At 37.8% G+C, this 26,500-nt stretch overlaps 1 protein-coding gene across 2 annotated transcripts in view; it reads right to left on the minus strand.

The window, feature by feature from the left end:
* SI (sucrase-isomaltase) overlaps window positions 1-26,500 on the minus strand; it is a 188,108-nt gene that overhangs the window by 29,976 nt on the left and 131,632 nt on the right. For both annotated transcript variants that reach the window (XM_042460608.1, XM_042460607.1), the window contains 17 exons: window positions 25,435-25,469; window positions 25,221-25,337; window positions 22,114-22,262; window positions 20,291-20,375; window positions 20,124-20,180; window positions 19,744-19,868; window positions 14,779-14,867; window positions 12,343-12,392; window positions 11,673-11,846; window positions 9,678-9,827; window positions 8,719-8,925; window positions 6,545-6,699; window positions 5,311-5,479; window positions 4,181-4,277; window positions 3,968-4,080; window positions 3,108-3,233; window positions 364-492 (listed from right to left, as the gene is read on the minus strand). In XM_042460608.1, coding sequence (XP_042316542.1) covers window positions 364-492; window positions 3,108-3,233; window positions 3,968-4,080; window positions 4,181-4,277; window positions 5,311-5,479; window positions 6,545-6,699; window positions 8,719-8,925; window positions 9,678-9,827; window positions 11,673-11,846; window positions 12,343-12,392; window positions 14,779-14,867; window positions 19,744-19,868; window positions 20,124-20,180; window positions 20,291-20,375; window positions 22,114-22,262; window positions 25,221-25,337; window positions 25,435-25,469 — 2,027 coding nt within the window. The remainder of the gene's footprint in view (window positions 1-363; window positions 493-3,107; window positions 3,234-3,967; window positions 4,081-4,180; window positions 4,278-5,310; window positions 5,480-6,544; window positions 6,700-8,718; window positions 8,926-9,677; window positions 9,828-11,672; window positions 11,847-12,342; window positions 12,393-14,778; window positions 14,868-19,743; window positions 19,869-20,123; window positions 20,181-20,290; window positions 20,376-22,113; window positions 22,263-25,220; window positions 25,338-25,434; window positions 25,470-26,500) is intronic.

Genomic DNA, 26,500 nt, shown 5'->3' on the forward strand with positions numbered 1-26,500 from the left:
AAATATATTATTATTTCAACTACATCTACTTTTCTTTGATTAAAGTAGGTTATAGGGAGGAGGGAACAATCCAAAGGCATCCTACATTTTGGGTACATTTTGGTTGGACTTTAAAAAAATAAAGGAGCTAGTTGTGGGGAGACAGTTCTAGGAATAAGAAGTATCAAACCAAAAATTGGAGGATTCTTGTATGGAGACAGTTGGACAGCCAAGGGTGGTTAATACAGACATGTGAAGGTCACAAGAAGGGGTGTGTTGAAATACAGAAAAATAATAAAGGCAAGGCTGCTATTATTGGGAATGCAATATGTATCATATGACATTGTATTGACATGAAAACCAAAGAAAGGATGATCCACTAACCAGGATTATGATGAATCTTGAACCCTCTGATTGTATTTGTCTGACAAAATCAGGAAGGTCACTGAAGCTTTTGCTTAGAGTGAAGTCTAGCTTCCTTTCCATGTAATCAATGTCTGTATACTGTACGTCCTGTGTTAAAATAAAAATAGTGAAGTCACACAGACACACACACACACACACACACACACACACAGAGAGATTTGGAACAACACTATGGTGGAGTTGTAGTATTTGTTTCACAAACATCTCAATTGTTCAGAAAAAAATAAAAACACCTTTTGACATTTCTGAGACAGAAACAGAGCTTTGAGATGCTAAATGTTGGACTACAGCTCCCCAAATCCAGTGCATAGCATGTATAAGGGCCCTGTTGCCTGTGGGATTCTGGAAGCAAGACAACAACAACAGTATTTTTCCCCCAAACTGAAAATAGATGACCCAGTAACTAATCCAATTAAATATAGTCACCCATCTATAGTTACTGCAATCCATGCTATAGATGTGGGCCTGAAGCAGACGGGCCAAATAAAGTGGCTTCTTTTTGCTTCAAGGCATGGGGTGTAGATGACATGTACCCCCAATGCAGCTGGAAGCAGCTCTGAGGCTGCTTAAGGCAGCCCAAAGCCACCGGCAAAAGGAGCGGTGAGAAACCACTCCTTGCCGGCAGCCCACTTGGGATAGTGGCAGAGGCCCACTTTAAGAGCCGGCCATCCAGTTGCTGCAGTCCTGGGGCTGACTGGGGTTAGATCACACATGGAGCAGCCAGAGGCCGCTCCTTCATGCTCATCTGCTTTGCCCTTGAAAAGGATGACCTACTGGTTGATACAGTTAAAAACAGTAATCCATCCACAGTTATCACACATGAACTTGTATGGGAGTTGTCTATTTTAATAGGTCAGTCTCTGTATATATTTACTGTTATAAATGTAACTTACATATGCATTGGTATAACAGGTAACAACTATAAATCTCACAGCTATCAAAGCAGGAAGCAAAACATGCCGGCCAGATACACAACATAAGATTGAATAGTAAAAATATGCTATATATCTTAATAAACAGGAGTTGACTCTTGTTGCTGTCGATTGGAACAAGGTAGATGCTATCCAAGAACCCAAAATAGTATATTCCCAACTAGATTATTAATTATAGGCACTGTATACTGCAGTTAAGCTTATTGGTTTTAAAAATTTGACAATCACAATTGCATGGCAACTTGACTGTAACTTTTACTCTGTAAATCACATTGGTTTCTTTCTTTGTTATTAGTGCATATGAGGAAATGTTCCTTATCTCACATTACCATTCATTCATGAGTGCCATTTTACTAAGATCAATCTAATACTTATGAACAAAGGGCTGTAGAAGATTAAGAAATTTAACTTTCAATTTAGTCTTTCAATTTATTTCTATAGCCCTGTATTAAAATACCATTAAATTGTTTAGAAACATGTAAAGATTAATTCAAACTGTTCTACAAAAAAGGTGTGCAAGATCATATTAGAGTTATATGCTGTAATAAAAAGTAAATGTTACCACATTTCTTACATTTCTCTATGGACATGTTAATGCACAAGGGGAAGACAAGTACTGTCCGTACTCTGTATTAATGGGTTATGCATCCACAGATTCAAACAACCTTGGTTCAAAAATATTCATAATGAAAAATCCCAAAAATAAACCTTGATTTTGCATTTTTATATAAAGAATGCCATTTTACTAGTTTGAGAAGGGAACATAATACAAAGATTGTGTGTGTTTGGCCCCTGAAACCAAATGCCAGGAGATATCAAGGGCCTACTGTATGGATTTAGTTTCATTTGCTATGTACAAAACTATACAGTGAAGTATAAAACAGCTCTTCTGCGAGTGAAACACACCTTGTATAAGCAAAACTGTTTCTTTGTATTCAACATGTTGTGCACAGACGTATGTGCAAGGTCTAGAATCCAAAACTGCAGTCACCTAGATTCTGTCTAGGTCCTCCCTAATGCCTTCATTAAATGTAATTTTTAAGGTGCCTCTACTTGTTAATTGGCTGTTTCTTCCTAGGCACATGAGCAATACCAAGGAGCCTAGGAGCCTAGGAATCATCAACATCATCATCGTCGTCGTCATCGTCATCATCGCCATCATCATCCCGCTACTACTGTATAAATATTCTGCATATTTCTAATTAGTTTCTATTTATACGCTCTGAAGAGAAACCAGAGTATAGCTGTTTTGATATATAGATGATTTATATTATGTTCAGGGAGGCAAAAAACAATAAAATGATATTGTTTTTGTTATCATTGTTATTATTGTTGTTTTCATTGCTTAAATAATTTTTAAATTTTCATTTAAAAATGTTTGAAATGATATCAAATTCTACTATGTTTGTGGTAATTAATATTTCCTCTTTAAAAGGGAAAAGTAGTCCCTTGACATGAATGTCTAGTCATAACCAATTGTAGGGGGTGTAGCTCATCTCCATTACTAAGCCAAAGAGCCAGCGTTGTCCAAAGATGACTCCAGTGGTCATGTGCCCAGCATGACTGCACCAAACGCTGTTATCTTCCTACCAAAATACAGGACCTCATGTCATCATGCAGCACTCAGGCCTCGAACTGCCAACATTCTGATCTTCCAGTCATCAGAATTGGCATCTTAACCACTAAGCCACTATTAACTGGAGTAAAAACCGCACTGGATTATTGCTGCAAGAAACCTGCACAGAATCTGCAATAATATAGGGTACTTACATAGGGTATTTGAGCTATTCTCATTGCTTCATACAGATCAGCAACTTGTGAAGTATTTTTGTATCCATAGCGGCAGAGCTGGAATCCCAAAGCCCAGTAGGGTGGCATGACTGGTCGTCCAATAAGCTACAAATAGCAAATTTAAAAGAAAAAAATCAGAAAGAAAATGTTGGAGGATGCAATCAATTATACAACTCTAATCCAACAAAATTGGATGAATAATATAAATGGGCAAGAAGCTTTCCTAATGGGCATATGCATCTTCCACATAAAATGCAGCCAACTCGATTTTGAAATGAATGATCATGATGTATTAATTGAAGGAACAAGTTGATGTATTAATTGAGTGATTCCCAAACTTTAGTCCTCCAGGTATTTTGGACTCCAGAGCTGCCAGCCACCTTAGTTAATTAGGAATTCTGGGAACTGAAGTTCAAAACACTTGGAGGACCAATGTTTGGGCATTAAAAATGATAAGAAAGAAATCAAGAACTGCCCACCTCTGATTTTACATAAGGGCCAAAAATCAGAATAAAACAACTTCATTTCCTTTCCTCCCAGAACATCCATCTGTCCTTTGAGAAATCTGGGTCTGGAAGGTTTCCAAGGCCCACAGAGTATAAAGAAGTGCTTTCCCCTTGGGGTGCAAAAGTGAAAGCAGATTCCACTGGATAAGCAGCCCATTTTGATTTTGGCAAAATAGTCTCTGTGCAAAAACTAGAAACTCCAGATGGAGGATGCTCTGCATCAAAAGACATCACCAAGCAATGTATTTGGCTCGGGGGGGGGGGGGGACATTGGGGTTGAAATCTCACTTAACTGGATTTGGACACACTGTTAAAATATTATGTCTGTCTTACTCTGGTATATTCTTGAACAACCTCTTCTGGAGTTGGACCCAAAACCATGTAAAAGTCCAGAATTCCTCCAATTGTACGATATGTCAGGGCAGGAGTTGGTTGGAAGGTAACATCTGAAAAAATCCAGAAGACAGAGTATGGAATGAATCATGATGTCATTGTATCAGCAATATATGAAATTGTGAGTGTAATAAATTAATGTTTTTCTTTTACCCATAGCATTACTATTCAGCAAAAGAACTCCATGAGCATTTCCATCTTTTTCTAGTCCCATGTAGAAGGGGTGAAAACCATAGGAATTGAGCTTGTACTGTACAAAATAAATAAATAAATAAATTCATACATACATACATGCAAGTGTATTTCCTTTCATTGCTTGGAAATCTACACATTTTCTCATTATTCATTGTTAATAATTATAGAAAAAGCTCCTTGAATCAGTACATATAAATGATCTCATAACAACAACAAAAACAATATTTATTTATTACCCACCTCTCCCCATGGATCAAGGCAGTGAACAGCAACAAATAATTAAAATATGCAACAGTTTAAAGGGACAAATGAGTCATACACATTTTAAAATATTTAAAATTCATCATTTAAATTCATCATTTAAAAATGATCTGGGTAAGCCTGCCAGAAAAGACTGTTTGTCAATGCTGTTTCAAATTCGGACAACGAATTAAGCTGTCGAAACTCCTCCGCAGGTGATTACACATTCTAAGGACAGCTTAATACAAAGTCCTCTGGCTGACAATTGCCAACTTTGTCCTCTCTGACTGAAGTACATGTCCGCCGGGGCTTGAGTATACAGAGCAGATTACATGGGAGGAGTCAATCCTGTAGACAACCTATATCCAAACCATGTAGAGCTTTGAACGTAATTATCAACATTATGTATATTGTCTGGAAACTAATTGTCAGCCAGCAGAGTGATTTTAATATTGGTGTAATATGATCACTCCTTGATGTTCCAGTAATCAATCTGACTGCTGTATTTTGAACTAACTGAAGTTTCCAAACCTGATACAGAGGCAGCCCAATGTACAGTGCATTGCAAAAGTCCAGTCTTGAGATTACCAGCATGTGTACTACTATCTTAGAAAATGTCTTTTACAATTAGGCCATATTAATCTTTGAGCAGTGCTTCGTTTATGCTGGAACTATCAAGACAATCATTGTTTGGCTATGAAATAAAGGTTGTAAAGGAAATCCTATTGGATAGTTCTAATTGTGTAAGAAAGAAAATAAGAGCAAACTCATCATCTTACTTTCCCAGGTGGAAGATGGGTGTCCATAACTAGAAAACTCCTGAAAAGTTAACTTTGAACTTTACTTACACCAGGAGGTTGATCTTTGGTGAACATTCCCCATGTCTGCCAGTTCATATCTCTCCGAAACTGAGTATGTTCAGTTTCTCCAAACCCATACACATACTGTGATGGCAGGCGTGTAGCAATCTGAATGAACATGTCACTGAAGGTGAAGCCTGGGACTTGAGAATTCCAGCTAAAGGAGAACGGATAATTCATACTGTACATTTCATAAAGCTCACAAAACTAGCTGACCAGTTTTGTCTCAGAAAGAATAATAATATCAATGTTAAACCATTGCAGAATATTATATTTGAAATATATGTGTGTAAAGAAAAAATGTAAAATGTAAGCATTTAAACCATAAAATGCTGTTAATGATCTAATTTACAATTTGGTAAATTATGTTAGAACACTTGTTCTATTATCTACATAGACCTTTAATAATGTTTTATAACCCTTTTATTTACTAAGATAAAATAAGTTGAAAAATAGAATATTTTATAAGAAAATTCATAAGCATGCCATCTATATCTATTGTTTGCTCCATCCAATTATTACATTCTTGTCTTTTTCAACCTTACCTAGTCTGAGATCCAACCCAGACAACAAGCAATATAGTTTGAAATTTGGCACTGCCATAACTCTTCTGTTTACATCATCCTGAACTGTCTTCATTTTAAATCTGTTTTTTCCCTGACCAGATAAATACAAATACGCCCCACTGCCACATTTTATAGGGGTTTCATTTAATATAATTGATACATTTTGGAACAGAAAAAGTAACCTTGGAAGACTATTCATTTCCAGTGTTGAAATTTTGCTCATCCACGCTAAACCCAGTTTACTCCACCTTCTCATAACTTCTTTTGTGCCTTACCAGACAACATTATAATTATAGTTTATAATCTTTTTATTTACTAAGATTTAAAAAAAGTTGAAAAATCTAATATTTAATTTTACAGCATCTATCTGAAGATTCTTGACATTGGGATTTTTTTTAAGTTTGCATCTTTCAGAAAAATAAATCATGGCTTGAACTTGAGGGAATCTCCATGGAAGTTTTCATAACAATGGGCAATAAGCTCAAATAAATTAGACTAATATAGTATAGCTCTAATTTGGTATGGAAAAAAAATGCTAGAAAGGTATATTTGTGATTTTTCTGTGGATGATACACCTGGGAAATATTTTTGGATAATGTCACCTGTTTCTTTTTTCTAATTATGAGTGCTAAAATGAAAGTAAAAAATTCACTTGCATAATAGTTCCTGTGCTTTTGCGTCGTATCCGTATGCCAAATGGATTATCCACAATTTCCACCTCATATTGCCGATCAGCTTCTGTACTTCCAGGAACATTTGGAGTGAACAGTGGGACTGGAACTTCATATCTTTTCTGGTTGGGATCATAGATCTAAGGAGAAGATGGTGCTGCTTTTCAATAGTAGTGAAATGTACCATATGACCACATTAACCTTCTGATCTTACAAGTCGTTTCATTATTCTATTCTATATTGCCAGGGACCAGTATTCACATTAGGACGATTGGCAGAGCCATTGAGGGAGGGTGGGGTTTTGATACCCTCCATAATGAGACCAGTATTTTCAAATGGAAGCATGGTCTAACAAACCATGCTGAGGCACATGATGGAGGGCAGAGTCAATATATAAGGATGGTACCGCCCCCCCCATCCTGCCTCTTTTCGATGATGCAGCCCACCCTCCTGCCCTAAATGCAGTGTGAACTTTGTTGGCAGAGTAGGAATTTTCTCCCCTTTTCTCAGTTTTTTTTTTAATTTTATTTTTTTGCCTACCCCATACTGTATGAAGGGACTGGAAATTCGCTAAGGGTGGCTGATAAATAGGTTTCACTGGCCCATATGGAGTTAAATAATTGTTTGGTACGCACCATTGGCACCCCTTTGTGGTGAAAGGTTGGGCTATTGATCAGCTTGCACACGTCAAGGGACGTGTAGTTGTGAGAGAACCTGCCTTTGGGGTAGACATGGGGGTTTTGCTCAACCTTACAAATTCAAGGGAATTTGGGGAGAGTGCCTTATGTTTACCTCCCTAGGACTGGCTGAGGATGCAATCCAAATCATCGGATTTACCTCAGAGTTTGGTGTTTGTGCCCAAAGGGTAGGCTGAATAAGAGGTTTAGGATTGACACCAGGCTTTCATTTTAATCGTTCTCTCACAGTTTGATGTTTAAGGTTGAAGTTCAAGTGCTTAGCTTAAATAGGATATAGGTCAAATAAATGGCCCTTTATTCATCCAATTTACGTGTCTGGTCTCTTTATTTCATGGTGGGGTATCACTCATATTTGTATCACTTTATTATCATCCATTTATTTATTGGGAACTTGCCAGAGACCAACTGCTCAAGGGCTGGCACCAGTTCATAAACCACAACTTTGAGTTGCATTGTTGTAGGAGATGTTGCAGGTTGTACAAATTCAGTTCATTTGCTACTGGCCAAACCTGTTGGATGTCACCCAGAATTACCAGTGTAAAATTAATTTAAATCCTAGAATTCAGCTGAGCACTGAGGGGGGTGATAAATGCCCACTGGGAGTCCAGTTCTGCCAGAAGCAGCTAGAAATGGTTGCTGGATGTTATTTTGCAATTTTTTTTTCAATTGTGTTCTGGGAAATATTTTCAGTTTCTCAAACCATTGCTTATTACAGTCAGCCCTCCTTATCCACAGGGTTTTTTTTATCCATAGATTCAAGCATCCATACATTGAAAATATCCCTCCCCCCAAAAAAAGTATACATTCCACATAGCAAACCCTGATTTTCCATTTTATATAAGGCACACCATTTTGCTATGACATTATATTCAATGGGATTTGAGTATCCAGATTTTGTTATCCATGGGGGGTCCTGGAACCAAACCTCAAGAGTTCACTGTAATTTCTTTATTTATTGTTTTTAAAAGATTTATATTCTAATATTTTGTCATAAAAACAGCTATGTTAACTAACATAAATAAATAAATAAATAAATAAATAAAATTCAGATTTTTTTAAAAAATAAATTAAAATAAAATAAACCACATTTCTTAATCCAGCTGCTTTTGTACAACAGGATTTTAAAAAATTGGTAAGGAGAATTAGGAATGGGTAAACAATTTGTGTGGTTCACAACAGATGATCGAATTCACAATTTATGAAACACAGCTTCATTGAGCAAAATTATACTTCAGATATTTTCATTTCCTTGGATGCAATGATGAAAATATTAGATCAAAAAATTCATGCATAATATTTACAATATTTAAAACAACTGCTGGAGGAAATCTGTACACAAAATAGATGGATTAGGAGAATGTATGAAAGAAAGCATATCATACAAGGCACTTGCACTTCAAAAATTTCAAACATTGTAGATGACAAATAATTTTTCCCCTTCCCTACATAAACTATAATTACCTTAAACTGCAACATATCATTATAATGGTATTTCACTTCCAAACGAAGCACATCTACTGGTGGTGACCTAGGTCCATAGGGGTTAGGGATACTGGTGTTCCTATTGAGGTCAGCTGTCAAGCCCTGAGGACTATTTTGAATATTACTGACCAGGTAGCCATAATCACTAGGATAGTAGCAATATGGCACTCCAGGTGTAGAGACAGCCTGAAATGAAATTGGAAAAGTTACCATAATTTTAAAGTAAGGCAGAACTAATCCTAAATAGTGTCACTGAAAAAAATATGGAAGCATAAATGAATTAAACAAAGGCCTTATGAATAGCGGAATGATATTTCTCATATATAACCATTCATGAGAATACAGGCATGTTCTGAGTATGCTTGATAAATATTTTAAGGAAGGCTAATTCCTATCTTTGATTTTTGATGGAACAATCAGTCAGAGAAATCAATAGATAACAATGTATATTAGCTATTGGCAGCTGTCCCTCTAAGGTTCAAAACACACTACACAAATAATCCAGTTTGAGACAGCTTTAACTGCCCTGAGTCACTGCTAGGGAATGCTGGGAACTGTAGTTTATTGTCGCACCATAGCTCTCTGACAGAGAAGGCTAAATGTCTCACAAAACTACAAGTCCCAGAACCAGGGCAGTTAAAGCAATCTTAAACTAGACGATTTCAGCAGTGTGTTTTGGACCCAAAATCTACTTCCTCCCCACTGCATGACATTCTGTTTTGAAAAGGAGTATTGAGGAGAAATAATGGCAGCTGTCAGTGGAAGCTGCCTTTTCTCCCTTGTCCTTCAAGAAAGGTCCACTATCATGCCAAACAGTGATGGGGAAAGTTTTTAAAAGAGAAATACACTAATTAAAGAACACCCATTTCCCACATTTATGAATGCCTTTCCAAATCAGTGAAATGAGATGGAAGAACAAGCATATTTTGGCTGCTTACCTTCCAGATGCAACCACGAGCTTCACAAATACTTTCTGTTGCTTCTGGGTATGGAAGACAGTCAAACTTTTCATTGTCTAGAACATCAGTTGCCCAGCTTAATGAATATGCTTGTCCTAGTTGAAGCTGAAGGCCAGTAACATGCAAGACCTAAAAACCACATGACAGATCCCGTTCACAATCTTGTCTACACAGCATTAAAGAGATTCCCAACTGTGCAAAAAGTCCAACATCACAGATAACATGAATAGTGTCTGACCCGACAGTGACTCATCAGTGAAGTGGTCATGCTGGTCAACTCAATGAAATATCAAATATCAAATCAGTGTGTGACGCTCATAGGAACAACAAATTCCACATAAGGCATTATTGGGGGGAAATTCAATCAAGATGGATAACATTCTATACTTTCTGAGATAAAAGGACCACTGGCTTCAACATGCTCAGGGTTATTATTATTATTTTAAACAAAAAAGAATGGATGACTATGACGAAAAACCCAACTCTGTGCAGAATGCTTTGAATGTTGCTGAATCTGAGCAATAGACAGTCTAATACCTTGGCTTCTGATTTGATAAGAAAATGTTTATAAGGAAATACCACACCTAACAAAATAGAAAGTGATTGCATTTAATGAGATGAATTTACACTCTTTTTCAGTTCAGTTTGTCTGAGAAAAATGGTATCATATCATAATCTGATGATCTGTCCAAAAACAATTGAAATGAAGGATGTTCAATATACATTTATCCTGACTCATCTTGCATAGGTTCACACTAGTGATAAAGCTGACATAAAAGGGATAGTACTTGGGATAGTCTTGTCCTATCTCTAAATCAAAATGAAAAGGTGTGTTAGCTATCCTGGGCTATTCCTCTTTTTTTTTTTTTTTTTTTTTCTTTTTTGATAGCTTTAGATTCCTTATGATGATACAACTTAGCTGGAGACACACCAACTGCTTTTCATCATGCACTGGCTACATCTAATGTCAGTGTAAGGGCATGTGACCACAGTGTGTATGATTAGTAGATATGAACGTTGACCCTCATAGCACAATGTTCTAAAATATCCAGCACCTTTATATTTGGGTTCCAGGGAATTGGCTTTGCTTCAGAGCAGATTCTAGGTTCCTGCTCAAGAGTTTATACATTATTTATTTCACTGCTCCCTTCTTACAATTACTGATTGAAATCAATCTATTGATCAATCAACAGAAATTGATTGACTTCCATTAAGCTCCTGTCTTTTACATTGATCCTGCTTTACAGGCTTATATATTGCTTTGATATCTGCAAAGTGTCCCTCCCTCTGTCCCACCACCCTCACAGGTATGCTGGGTGGGAACATGGGAGAGGGCCTTCTTAGTGACTGCCCCCAGGCTCTGGGATTTCATTCCCAGAGTGGTTAGAGTGCCACTCGCCCTACTTTCTTTTCTTAGACAAACTTTTCTGTTCAAATGGGCATTTGTTGAGTGTCTGTACAAGGCTTGTCTCATGGAAACAATACACTAACAAAGCACGAAGCTAACTGTTGTGTTGTGGAGTGTGTGTGTGCAACACATATGTTTAATCATGTATGTTAGAATCTGGTTTTAATTTTTTATTGTCTTTTATCTTTTTATCTTTTTTATTTTCTGAATTTTTACCAATGTTTTTAAATTTATAAACTGCTTTGAACCCAGAATTAGGGAAAAGATGGTATAACAACAACAACAACAACAACAACAACAACAATATTGTAATAATAATAATTTTAGAAAAAATGATGACTGACAAGACATGATATAATATTATATGCAGTGCAGATCAAAGAGGAAGTGAAACTGAAAGTGCACATAAGGCAGCCACAAGAAAAAAAAATCTCTACATACTAACAGATACTAACAGATAAAGATACTGATCTTTTTGGAAGGGCGGGATATAAATAAAGATTTTATTTATTTATTATTTATTAACAGTGGTTCAATGTTTGTTGTGTCAGAATATTTTTCCTTACCTGAGTTGAAGAATCATAATTCACAATATGAGTGGATGGAATTGGTACACCATTCTGATACACCAAAAGAGCAGGAGGAGTCTCGCTTGCTACTCCTAGGACTTTAATTTCACCAAATATTAAGTTATTTGGATCTATGTATCCCTGGTGATCCACAGTGATATCCAAGACACTCTGAAAGAGATGATATTGTTGTTGTGTTTTAAATTAAAAAATTCATAACTACATGCCACAACTAGCTTCTGCTCCTTTTAATTCTTGTTCTTTGACTTGATAAATAGTATGGAGCTAAATGCAACACAGGACACTATCATCCATGGACTGTCAAGTGAAACCCAAATCTATATTCTTGTATGCCAGGTAGTTCCCTAGTTTAGTGATTATGCTTTGGATTGCACTGCCTGAGTTTAGCTGCTGAAGATAAACTCAGAATATTAATTTAGTAAACACACACACACAATATGAAATAGGATGAAATGTAAGTCGGCTGCTACAGACAAACTGAAAGAGATATTGGGATGAAATAATGCCATTGCAAAACCAATTCAGAGATGCAGCTTTTCAAAATCCTCATTCTTTTATAGCACTCAATCATGGCTCACAGCATGGCTGGGCATTGCACAGGTTTTGAAGAAAGAGTGCAAGATTTCTAATTAGAAATTATACATACCTGACTAGCCTTAAAAGTGTGAAAGAGGTAAAAATCATTCTCATAGGCATCTGTAATAAGAAAGAAACAACAGAATAACTTTTCTGAATAACTATTGCATGTATTTCAATCACAGCAGCAAGAGCATAGAATAGATTAAGAACAGGGGTGCAGCCAAACTTCCCTGAAGCCTCATAAATGTAAAACTGGGCAACTTAAACATTTATTCAAGATGTATTAGATGCACAGCATAAGTGACTCTATGTCTACTCAGAAGAAGTTTACAGTATAATATCTTAGAATCATAGAAACATAGAATCGTAGAGTTGGAAGAGACCACAAGGGCCATCCAGTCCAACCTCCTGCCAAGCAGGAACTCTAAATCAAAGCATCTCCGACAGATGGCCATCAAGCTTCTGTTTAAAGACCTCCAGGGAAGGAAATTCCACTACACTCTGAGGTAGTGTCTAAGAGCCCTTACTGTTCCACTGTTGAACAGCCCTTACTGTCAGGAAGTTCTTCCTAATGTTGAGGTGGAATCTCTTTTGCTGTAGCTTGCACCTATTGTTCTTGGTCCTGTTCTCTGGAGCAGCAGAAAACAAGCTTGCTCCCTCCTCAATGTGACATTCTTTCAAATATTTAAATAGGGCTATCATATCACCTCTTAACCTTTTCTTCTCCAAGCTAAACAGACCCAGCTCCCTAAGTCGTTCCTCATAGGACATGGTTTCCAGGCCCTTCATCATTTTAGTCACTCTCATTTGGACACGCACCAGTTTCTCAACATCTTTTTTGAATTGTGGTGCCCAGAACTGGACACAGTATTCCAGGTGGGGCCTGACCAAAGCAAAATAGAGTGGCACTATTACTTCCCTTGATGTAGACACTTTACTTTTATTGATGCAACCTAAAATTGCATTTGCCTTTTTAGCTCCCGCATCGCACTGTTGACTCATGTTCAATTTGTGGTCTGCTTGGACACCCAGCTCCCTTTCACATGTAGTTTCATTCAGCCAGGTGTCCCCCATCCTGTATCTGTGCATTTCATCTTTCCACCCTAAGTGCAATACCTTACATTTCTCCGTGTTGAATTTCATTTTGTTAGCTTTGGCCCAGCTTTCTAGTCTATTCAGGTCATTTTTAATTTTGATCTTGTCTGCCTTCAAGACACAACTTAATTCCATTCAAATGCATAGATTCCTATTGAGTAGGAATGGGTGGATTTTCTCTTTTTTATTTTCTTTTCATTGTTTTATTCTCTCGTGTGTTTGTTCTGTCTTATGTTCAACTGGCCTATTGCTTTTGCGCAGGAGTACATATTTTGCAAAGGTTGAGTCCCCCCCCCACAGGATGTCTAAACACACTGAGACACCCTCTTTTGTTGAGGATAAGAAAGATTGTGACTATTCTTTATATCTCTAATCCAGAATAAGTATAAACTATTTTAAAAATAGATTTTGCCCTGTTTATGCATCCATTTAATATTTTTTTAAATAACAGTTTTCCTAGGTTAGGTAAAAGTTATTTAGTACTCTCAGTCATTTTTTTAAATTACCATCTCATTATATCATGTTGTATATATAGTTTCACTTGTTTAACTCTGAATATAAATAAGATTTACATTGCCAGGTTTAAAAATTTTCTATCTGCATGTTAATAATATAAAAGGGGAGAAAAGAGCAGATAGATCTTTAAAAACTGGATAAACTACATGCACACGAGATTCTATATAATTCAGGATAATTTTTGTTTAAATGGGAAAATATAGGATTCCTGATGCTTTGGCTTTGCTTCAGAACCAAGGCATGTGACACAGGTACTGAAAGAAATCCAGGTCATGATAATTTTCAAAGTATCCCTAATGCTTTTCAATGACTCTAGGTCATCTTCAGATTCTGTTGCACTGAATGCATAGGCAGGATATAATGGGCCTATCTAACTCTATCCTGCCTTCAAATCTAGCACATTCCCTCCCCTTGCATTTACCTGGTTCGATGTCACCACCTCGCCTGTCACCGTCACTGTAATTTTATGTGCAGTCTCCTGCTATGGCCTGTAATGGTGGAAATGGGGCACCTGGCTTCATCTACATGGCCAGGCACCCCAACATCACAGGCTATGACTGGGGCCTGAAAACAGAACAGTGGCAGTGACAGCAGTGGCAGTTAAGAGGGTGTGTGGCTGTCTGGTTTACCAGCTGTCACCATGGAGTTTTGAGGAAACTCCTCTGCCAACATCCAGTTCTTTTAGGGGCTGGTTGGGCTGGATCAGGTTGGATCTACTGGAATTGTGTTCAGCCTGTCCATCCCCAACCCCTAAGTCTTTCTCTTTCTTAATGTGGCCATCAAGTGTGATCGCGCCATTCTGAGCTGAACTGAGTACGTAGGGGATGCAAATATATTATGGTACAAAGCAGAGACTGGATTCAGGGCATTTTCTGTCTACCAAGTTACTTACCAATACTAATTCCATCATCCCAGTAAAGTTGTCCTTGTGCTTCCCCATTATCATCCAATGCAATTGTAAGTCCCATGGGATTTAGACGGCTAGAAAGAAAGAAAAGAAAAACCTAAAGAACATTCAGGAGGGCAAATCTTTCAATGTGTGCATCTATACTAATGTTAGGACTGAATCCCATGGGTTTTAATAATTATTCAACAAAAAGTTAGAGTCAGTGGGTACAGGATGCCATACCATGGAAAACTCCAATTCAATTAAGAAATGCATAATCTAAATATTATTTTCCAGTAAACTGAGATATTTAATCTAAATATTATTTTCCAGTAAACTGAGATATTTACTCCTATATTTAAAAATATTTGTTTTGTAACATATGTTATTACAATTAGAGAAAATAATTCTCTTAGAGGAAGTATAGTATTTTACTACTGCTGCTACTGACAGATCATTCCTAAGAGGATTCATACAAAGGTAAAAAAAATATATCACAAAATGCATGTTTTAAAGAGACTTTGATATTTTTTGAACTGCAAGCTAAATCACAGTATTAGAAGCAGTAAGGAATCTGAAGGACAGTGAAGTCTTAAGTCTTATATTAGATCAGGAGGTGGGGGTGAGGCCAGATCATGCCAAAATCAGCAAATATCTAGTTCCTTTGGTATACCCTAGCTGCAAGCCATGGTGATTAGTTTGTCCCACAACAACTTTCATGGCATCCCAGGCACCTGGTACTGTTACTAATCCCAGATTTTCTCTCCCTCCATAACAATTTACTAATGTGAACAACTATTTAATGTCTCAGTCATGTGCGATCATTCCATTATTTGCTCAATATGTCAACCAAAAAAGCACCACCACCAATATGAAGGTGAGAGGAGAAGGCAAAAAATTCTATATAGCTTTGAAGCAACCAGCCAGCCTCTACACATTAAGGCTAGAGGATGAGTCAGTTATCAGCTAATAGATGGAAAACTGGGGATTGAACTAAATTTTAAATCAGGGATGGAAATTAGACTTCAAGTTCTAACAAACATGTTGCTGGTTGCAGTCCAACAAAGTATGGAAGGTCATATAATTCACACCCGCAGACCACATGCAGTGTTTATACACCCATTTTTGTTGCCTCTGAGCCCTCTTCCATACTCACTTATCTTTTTAAAACAATGACAGGATTTTGGGGGAAAATTCTGTCCTGAAACCACACAGAAACCTCCCATATGTATATAAATATGTGAAGATATCCCCAGTCTATTCCAAAAAGCACCTCAGAAACCTATATTATCCAAATACTTCCATTTCCCCCTGCAGTCTATCTCAAAATGGCAACAGGATGTGATGCAGGATTGCTTCCCATCACCATTTTGAGAGGGATTACAGGTGAAAACAGTGCTAGTTGTGCTCTCTAGGGGGTTTCTGGCTGTAGGGATGGCATCTAAGATGAGAATTTGCCCCTGGTGCCATGTAGTTGTCTACCCATCCTTAAAATAACTGGTATATCTTGGCTCTGCAACTCTGTCATGATGCCAATGCATCATAATACTTCCTGTTTGTCTTCTTGGAGGGCAAATGTGGTCCAAGCTGACATTCTCTGCTGCTACTGACTGTTTAGAGGAAGGGCTGCTTTTATCTACTTTTTCCCTAAAGGCTATCATTTGATTCCAACAATTTGTGGGTGCATCAATTCTGGCATGCATATTGATCTCCCATACTTCTATAATGGAACATAAGATTCCTCCATCCAGAAGGAGCTGTAAACTGACTGAAAAAATAGGAATCCTATATACATTTTTTAAAAATTCTAGAATGTGCCAGAACTACGGTAGCTTTCAGACAGCAAATTAGATCACACATACTTATGGCTCATAGACATATTATTTTATTGGAAATGCAGGATATTTATTTAATTAATTAAAAATAAATGATTAAATAAATGATACAATTCCAGCTTTGAAAGCTAGATTTGTACTGTACCATATATATATATATATATATATATATATATATATATATATATGCATAAGGTCTGGATGGACGAGAGAGCAGAGCAGGATCAAAGCTTCCAAGACAGATTATATTATTATTATTATTATTATTATTATTATTATTATTATTATTAATATAGCGCTGTAGATTTGCACAGCGCTGTACATAAAACAATAAGTATATAAGAGAAAGCCTGCCTATGGTGTACAATCTAAGAGATAATAGGATAATACATATAAAATACATAGCGCTACAGGAAATGGTTCAATAAAACAGAGAACAAAAGAACATCACATAACAAATGATAGTCACGCAATGCCTGGGAACGCTTCTCTGAACAGGATGGTCTTCAACTCCATTTTGAAGCTGGTTAATGAAGTGATGCCTCTTGCTCGCGGGCAAAGAAGGTTCCAGGAATGAGGGGCAGCAAGTGAAAGGGGAAGGATCCGAGAAGGGGCAGAGGAAATCCTGGGCAGGGATAGCCGACCTTGAAAACCAGAATGGAGGGCCCAAGTGGGAAGGTGAGGAGAAATAAGGTCTGATAAGTAAGGAGGGGCAAGCCCATGGAGGGCTTTAAACGTCGACAGCAGGAGCTTATACTGAATACGGAAAGGGAGGGGGAGCCAGTGAAGGGATGCCAACAAAGGAGAGATATGGTCAGAGCGGTGGGTGGATGTGATAATGAGTGCAGCTGAATGCTGGACAGAAATTAAAGGACGGAGGTGAGAAAGAGGAAGCCCAGCCAGGAGGATGTTACAGTAATCGAGTCGTGATACCACTAGGGCATGGACCAGAATCTTGGCAGTAGAGGCAGAGAGATAAGGTCAGATTTTGGCAATGTTGTATAAAAAGAATCTACATGCCTTGGCTGTGGTCTGGATCTGAGGGATACACGACAGAGAAGAAGCAAAGATAAAACCAAGACGGTGGGCTTGCTGAACTGGTTGAATAGAAATGTTGTCCACAGAGACAGAAAAGGAGTGTTGACTTAGGAGGAAAGACAAGAAGCTCTGTCTTGGACATGTTGAGCTTCAAACGCCGAGGCGCATCCACTGTGAGACAGCTGTGAGACAAGACGAAACTTGCTGTTCAAGCCTTGGAGAAAGGTCAGGGGTGGAAAGATATAACTGGGTGTCATTAGCATACAGATGGTAGGAAAAACCAAAAGAGCTGATGAGTTTTCCTAAGGACAGTGTGTAGAGAGAAAACAGAAGGGGACCCAGAACAGAGCCCTGGGGAACTCCAACAGATAAGGGAACAGGAGAAGAAGTCTGACCACCTGTGACCACTGCAAAAGATCGGCCTGACAAATAAGATCTAAACCAGTCGAGAACAGAGTCTGAGAACCCAAGGTCAGAAAAACAGGTCAAGAAGGATTAGAACAGAGTAAAGGCCATTAGCCTTGGCCTGTAAAAGGTCATTTGAGACCTTAGTGAGAACTGTCTCTGTAGAATGCCGTGGGTGGAAACCAGACTGAAAGGGATCGAGAATGGAGTTGGCTTCAAGAAACTTAAGACAGCGAGAATAAACAACCCATTCCAAAACCTTAGAAAGAAAGGGAAGAAGAGAAATCGGACAATAGCTAGACAAAGAGGAGGGGTCAAGAGAAGTTTTTTTCAGAATTGGGGAAATGAGAGCATGTTTAAAGTCCAAAGGAACCAAGGAATTGTTCCATTTTTAGATAAGAGTTACAATACAGTTCTTACACTGACCCATGTATAAGTCAACTCAGGTTTTTGGGGTCAATTTTTCAATTACATTTTTTAGGCATACACACACACACAGTTACGCCTGCTTGAATTTTGTAAGTTCTGTGGCAACACTTCCCTTTGCTTCATCCTTCAGATCTTTTGTTACATGCCCCTAAGTTTTACCTTTGACTTATCCATAGGTCATATGAAAATCCATGGTTTTGGCCCCAAAACCTGCCCTCAACTTATACATGAGGCTGACTTAGAGTTGAGTATATATGGTACTCTGAAATCCTCAGGCATAAAGCTCATCTGTTGTTCTTTCTGTACCTTCCTGTTCTAGAATCTTGATTATAATATATCAACATCAAAGGATTAGAAGTCATTGCTATAGGAACCTCCACATATTGCTAAAATGTCATGTCTGACTGTGATTTCTGGTACTTCAGGAGCCAATTATGGCTCAAGAAGCAGAACACAGTTAATGAATCAATCCATGTTTCAAAATCCATGCCAAACTAAGCTTTTTCTACAAAACATAGTACACTAAAGAGACAAATAAATGTAACTGCAATGCAAAGGAACACAGAAGAGATATGTTGTGCGTGACATAACACCCCTTCAGTCTACACAACGAATGGGCCACATGTGAGCCTCTAACTCTTGAGGAACAGGCTATAAGCCCCTCTTATATTCGTCTCCTTTTTTTTTAATTAAACAAATCCCCGCAAACGGTCAATCACTATTCCTGGAAAAGCTGTTTGCACCCGCAAACTCCAAAAAATAAAAATAAAAATAAATAAATAACATAGTCAAAACCAAACCATACCAGCTCGAAATGCTGACCTCCCGGCAGCTTGAAGGCATACTGTATGCATGAGTTACACCTCGATGCCATCTTAAAGTTGCCCAGAAGCCACCGGCTGCCCACATGTGGGCTGGCTTCATGGTGCTCAAGAAGCACTGTGTTTACACAGTGCATGCCACAGGAGTGCTGTAAAGACGTAGCAGGGAAGGAAAAGCCAGTTTTTTGCCTACTTAAAAAGGAGCGTCATTTTGCCGCTTCTTTTCGGGCTGACAAAAAGCCGGATTGGGGCCATGGCATACGGTTGCTAAGGCCCCAAACTTGCTCTTTCAGGAGCGGCCTGTTTTGCCCCATAGACTTCCAGACCCTATTTTCAGCTCACATTTAACTGAAAAGTAGTGGTACAGCCCACTATGAATCTGAGGGGATGAAAGTTGACCTTTGCTATAGCTGTTCACCTTTTCTATAACAGAGTGTCCTTACCTGGCATTGGTAGTAATACTAGGCACTTGCCAGGGGATGATGAAACCACCCCGAATATGAAGATTTATATGGCTCAGATCTGCTTCCAGTACCTTAAATTGTCTTCGGAATCCAAGGTATTTTTCCTAGAAGTAAAATATTATGTGGTTGAAACTAGAGCATTTCTTTGCATGCAGATGAACAATAAATACATGGACATGTGAATTTGGAATCTCCTTTTGATGAGGATTAGTTGTATGATGGTAGAGAAGATATCTTAGGTCCAATAAAGTTAATCTGTGCAGGACATTTGATTGATGAAGGTATGTAATTTATTTCCAATCTGCAATAAGGTCTTTTAATTTGAAGTTATTCCTGAATAGATTTATTAAATTGCTTACCGTATGATAATCATACCACCTTGCATCAGGTATGTAAGCATTCACTGTTCTAGCACCCTGTAATATGAAGCAACAAGTGTAAAATCACGACAAACAGAAATATGTTAAGAATGCTAATATTAAATATTACTAATATTCTATAAGAGTCATAATAAATGTTTACTTACCTCATCCAGCACAGGACTAATCAGCAGAGCTGGGCCCCATAAAAATTGCCTGTAGATATCCCATGTTGTCCTGTCATTTGCAAACCTAGAAGAATTATAAATAAGGACTAGTTCATATTTCAGAATAACAACCTTGAAACATTACCTGTTAACTCCTCTGCCAAAACATAAACCAATTAAATATAGTAAATGTTCTTGAATTCATGAACCACACAGTTATAATATTGTTGTATGCCAGAACTCAAAAATGTGACAATGTGGAATTCTCAAAAGAAGTTATGAATGATGGAAACAAAGCTCCCCTGCAACACGTGGAGAGCTCAGTTGCAGAAAAAATGAGAAACAGTGTGTACAATTTTGTGAATTAATGAGAAAATATTATTAGTATTTCCCTGTGTTGTCTGGAATGTGGAAGCACAAAGACTTACCCCAAGAAACCAGACCTAAACCAAAACCACAAGCTTTGTTGATAGATAACTAATATTCATTCATTCATTCACTCATTCATTCATTCACTGCCATAGATCAAATATAGAAATAAAATATATAAAAATACACATAATAACAGCTAAAATACAATTACAGTGCACCCTTGTCTTACGCGGGGGATCCATTCCAGACCCCCTGCGTAAGGCAAATACTGCATCTGCTTGAGCCTCATTGAAAATAATGGGCCATCCGCACAGGTGCCATTGCTACTTCATTGCGTAGCTTTCAGCATAAGCTGAAATCCACGTAAGAGGAACCTGTGTATGATGCAGGCGCACTGTAAAATTCATAAAGCACTAAAACCAAATGTCTGTTTCTACCTAATACCCAAAAATTAAAAACAGAGGAAGGTAAAATGTTAAGATTTGTATATTAAAATGCCCCACTAATATCTGTCTGTGATTAGTAATACCAGTCAAAGAAACCTAGGAACCTCCTCTATAATTTGAGCATCCGAGTGCCTTACATACATTTCAAGAAATAATTTTGAATATTTCATATTTCATTTATATTTCACATTTTATGTTTCTTTTATATATACATATTTCACATTTATATTTTTTTATTTCTTTACTATACTGTTATGCGTATTATAATATATGATATACAGAGTGTCCAGAGGAGGGTGATACTTAGGACCCATCTCCAAGATATATTATATACATATATGCAAATACAGTTAAAAATCCAAAAACAAAAACAAGAAAACTTCCCAAACATCTCTGATCCCAAGCATTTTGGATAAGGAAGATTCAACCTTTTGAAATTGTTTATTTGTAACCTATGTTACATTTCCCACATTGTAAGCAAAACCCCAAAACATTACCTACCCATATGATTATTCATTCTAAATTAATTAAGTCAGTAGAGAACAGCCCAGTTTTAAAAGAAGGAAGGAAGGAAGGAAAATCCTTTCTGCTGGGTAATTAATGATGGACTAAACTTTTTAATACTGTTGTTTCTCTTCTCATTGATCAGGTTTGAAATAAAAACAAGCTGATTAATTGCAGTCAGATGCATCAATTTTTCCATAGCTGATCATAGATTGAGCGTTTGGAGATTACAAATGCAATCTTAACTTGAAGAAGAAGCCAAAGGCCAGATGAAACAATATTAGAGATGTACTATGTTAAATTCCCACAATGGAGAACAAATAATTGAATGCAGTTTTCAAAGATGTCTCATGTAAAGAGAAAGATTTTGCCTTATGAGATCCAAGATAAACTGTATGGCAATGCCCCTGTTGGAGCCTATTAATAAAAACCAGTCACATTTTGTTTGTTTTTTAGTTTGACACTTTCCCCATCCTCTATTATTTGTATCTTAATACTTACTCGTGTAGTAAAGGACGTGCAACTGTACTGCCATTAACATGAGCATTATGCATTAATGTGTAGAGATAGGGTAACAATTTGTATCGTATGCTGAGCACATTCCTTGATATGTCTTCAAATGTTGTGTTAAAGGACACAGGATCTTGCCTCTGCAAAAGAGATGAAAAGCATGCTTACACTAAAAAAAAAAAGCCAAATTTCTCCCTTACACTGACTTAAAAAAAAAACCCAAAAGGGTAGTAAATGGCTATATTGAGGAATATATCACTTTAGCCAATAAGTCCGTTTACCTCTTCCGGCTTCAATTCTGGATCCGGATGCCCGTGGATGTTATCATAACTACATCACCACTGACCTACGCAGGATGCTGCCACCTTAATGCATATTTTCCTGGGTCGAAGTCTCACTCAGCCAGCCAATTTTTTTAAGTTGGAAGCTCCCCAACGTTGAAAAAATGCAGGCTGAGCGAGGCTTCAACCCAGGAGGCATCCAGGTGGCATCTAGATCAGTGGCAATTTAATAATGATAGCATTCAGGGGCATCCCAGATCCAGAACTGAAGTCAGGAGAGGTGTGCTGGTTTATTTGCCCAAGGGATACATTTCTGAGAAGAACCACATTGTCTGCAGATTTTAAAAAAAGAATAGAACAGAAATTTATGAGGCTAAGATATATAGCCAGTTAAAATCAAGGTAAATAGAGTAGTAAATTAATTCCTCAAGAGAATTAATTACTGATGATGAGAGTCCTGTCTTCCAGACTCTGAAATTATAATATACATAGAGACAGGGCCTTCCTACCTCCTATATGAGCTGGGCAGCATTATCTGCTGGTCTCTTTTTAGGAAAGGTGAGTGTGTATCACATGCTTTGGAAATCTATATGTCTGTAAGACATATGTCTTCTGTACTGCTTTGCCATCTGAAACCCTGAGCAGATGGGTCAGGATGGTATGGTCTACATCCATATTATTCTGACCTGCATTCTTATCTGGGTCATTCCCAAAGCTGACCCAGGGATCCTCTACTAGTGTGCTCGCCTTACCTTTTTGCACCATCACTCCTAATGAGAAGCCTCCTGCCCCCCCCCCCCCCATCAATACATCAGATGCAGAAAGGGGATGCCTGGCTGCACCCATGTGGCCAAGCACCACATTTCCATGTCAGAAGTGGCAGTGGAAGGCTTCACAGTAGTAGCTATGTCACAGAAAGATCAGGGGTGCATGGAGGCTGTTTGAACAGCCATGGTTTTCTGCAGAGTTTCCAGGCAAACCATGGGTCAAATTGACACAAGGTAAGAGCTGTTTACCCCAGGATCAGGCCAGATCAGCTGGTTTTGCATCTGGTCTGTCCTGGTCCCAGAGTTTTGGTCTGTGTTGTCCAAACAGAACAACACAAGCCAAGGGGGAGCAGGGGCCTTTTGGGCTGTGTGGACAGCCCCTGAAAGAATTTTCAGGGAAGAAAGACACATTGGATAGCAGAGATGTATATTTTTTTTATTTATTTTTTTAGAGGACTGAGATTGTTGCCTTTATTTTCTCCTTTAAAATCTCAAAAACACAAAAGCAGTAATGTATTGAAGTCTTTTACTCCAAGTCTCAAGTCAGGTCTCAAGTCTACCTTCAAGTCTCAAGTAGAGTCTGCAATCCAGGATCCAACATTAACAGAAAAAAGGGAGGTGGGGCATGTTTCTTGGAGGGGAATAGCATATGCATTTGGCAATGGGCTTGAGGATGGGGTTCTGAACATCAGAGAAGCCTTCCAAACACATTTGCTGTTCCCTCTGAGAAATTTGCTCCCTGTTCTGGAGTCAAGTCTTGCCTGCTAACTGAATTGAATGATACCAGCAAGTTGATCACTAAAACTATTCAAATCACGAGTCAAGTAGAGTTGAGTCAGTATGTCATTTATTGCTGAATCAAGTCCAAGTCAAGTCACTGAAATGATTTACTCTGACTTGAGTCTGAGGCAATTGACTCAAGTCTATATCATTGATGTCTAAGTTGAGAGAGATAACCATGATAGTCTATTTCAGTATAGGAAGAGGGAAGAAAAGGGGGGAAAGGGTCTTACAGCACCTATTATGATGCAGAGGAAAATGATCCTACTAATGGGTGCCTATAGGATGGCTTCTCATTCCACTAGGGATGAAAAGAATATTCTAAAATATTTCAAAATGTTTTTAAAGTATTTTTTTAAAGTTAAGGGAGCCCTGACAAGAAGAAACCTGGTCTGACAAGTAACCAAAATTTCCACCAAAACACCACCAGGAATACCCCAGCATTTTCTGGAGAAGGAAACTGTTTTTGATGGAAAGACTATGGATTTTGTGAAGAGTAAGTCCCCATCTATAACATTTTCTGTGTATCTGCACACACAAAAATTAAAATTATTTTCTAGACAGAAAAAGCTGCCTCCTGTGAAGGAAATGCTGTTTCTGCACAAAATAACCCCACATGGTAGTAATAGTAGTGCTAGCAGTAGCATTGTTATTATTTTGTTATTTCCCTGTTTGGAACTCAAGAGAGATTCAAAAAGCATAGTTAAAAATTGACAACATACAAAGTTGAAAAGTAATTAAACAATCAAAAAAAGTTAAAACTAGTTAAAACAGAAACTAAAAGAAAAGAAAACACAACAGCAGGAAAACTATCTATCTTCTAAAAAATGCTGAGTCTTGAATGGTGAATAGTATTTGAATATAATGCAATTTTCAAAGACTTTCTCACATTGGGAAGGAAATTGTTAAAATTGGTTGTTGTTTCCTTCAAGAATGAACTTAGCAAATAATTGTAGAATAATAGAATCGTAGAGTTGGAAGAGACCGCAAGGGCCATCCTGTCCAACCCCCTTCCATGCAGGAAATCTAAATCAAAGCATCCCGACAGATTTAGATTTCCTGCATGTATCCCTATACAGCACCTTTGAAGCTACTTTGGGGTACTGTACTGTACTGTGTACTGTGTGGAGAGAGGTTTTGATTCCCTTTCTGGCTATGAGTTATAAGCTCACACATCTCTAATGCAGACCACTGAGAACTTGCAATACTTTAGAAAATAACTATATACAGTTTTTCACTAAAATATGGCATACATATATAGTTGACTCACCCTGGTCAACATCACATTATGATTTCTAGAGAAGGTATAAAATGCTCCAAGTTCCATCCACCGAGCACACATTTCATAGGTTGTGTCATTGAAGAAGCCACAAATGTCAGCACCAGACTAAAAACATGATGAAACAGGAGAGAGGTTACAGTATCTCACATTACGCTGGCAAGATTTCAAGGAAAGGCAGAATCAATATGATAGAAGAACTTACATAGGAGATGCCAAAGAGGCTGAATTCCATAATACCTGTGAAAATGAGGCAGAACACATTTTAGGATACTTTTAACTGATTTCAGAATAACTTTTAAACTATGGTAGTTACTTTACTCTGACCACTCTCAGCAGGTATTTGTTACTGTAACCTCTGTCCAGAAAGAAATGCACATCCTTTCTTATTATTCTTACTATTGTATCATGAGAAAGAACTATCTCCTAAAGCTCATACTGACCCACCCAGCATAAGTGAGTGTGTTGTCTGCTGTTTAAAGATGCTCCCCCTGCCCCATTCCTTTTAAAGAAATGGGTGCTTTGTGTCTATTTGATACTGTGGAGATGAAATATAATTTATTTATTTTTTGTTGTTATTAATAATGACAATTTCTTCTGTGGTTTTTTTAGGGTTGCTTTTCCCCCCCTGCTCCACAGGAACTTGCAAAACCAAAGTTCAGGAGATTATTACTCCATTTGTTACAAATATTTTTAAAGTAAATTTTGTAATAATTATTAGAATACACTGTATTTTAATATACCAATTTTGATAATTGTATGCCAAATCAAATTGTACATATCATATATACTCGTGTATAAGTCAACCACATTTATAAGCCGAGGGCAGGTTTTGTCGGCAAAATCATGGATTTTGATATGACCTGTGGATAAGTCAATGGTCAAACTCAGGGGCATGTAACAAAGGATCTAAATGGAGGGTGAAAAACACCACTTCGCTCTCTCTTTCTCCCTCTCTGGACCTGTCCCAAGGGTCACAATCAGGGCTTGCAAAATGTGGACACAAACCTCCAATTTCCCTTCCTTCCCCATAACTTTCCCCAAGGCTGATGGCTTGCAAAAAGGGGGACACAGACCTCCGATATCCCTCCTTTCCCCACAACTTTCCCCAAGGCTGAGGGCTTGCAAAAAGGGGGTCACAGACCTCCGATATCCCTCCTTTCCCCACAACTTTCCCCAAGGCTGATCGCTTACAAAAAAGGAGACACAGACCTCTGATTTCTCTCCCTTCACCACAACCTTCTCTAAGGCTGATGGCTTGCAAAAGGGTG

Source organism: Sceloporus undulatus, chromosome 3 (genome assembly GCF_019175285.1).
Source record: "Sceloporus undulatus isolate JIND9_A2432 ecotype Alabama chromosome 3, SceUnd_v1.1, whole genome shotgun sequence".
NCBI lineage: Eukaryota > Metazoa > Chordata > Lepidosauria > Squamata > Phrynosomatidae > Sceloporus > Sceloporus undulatus.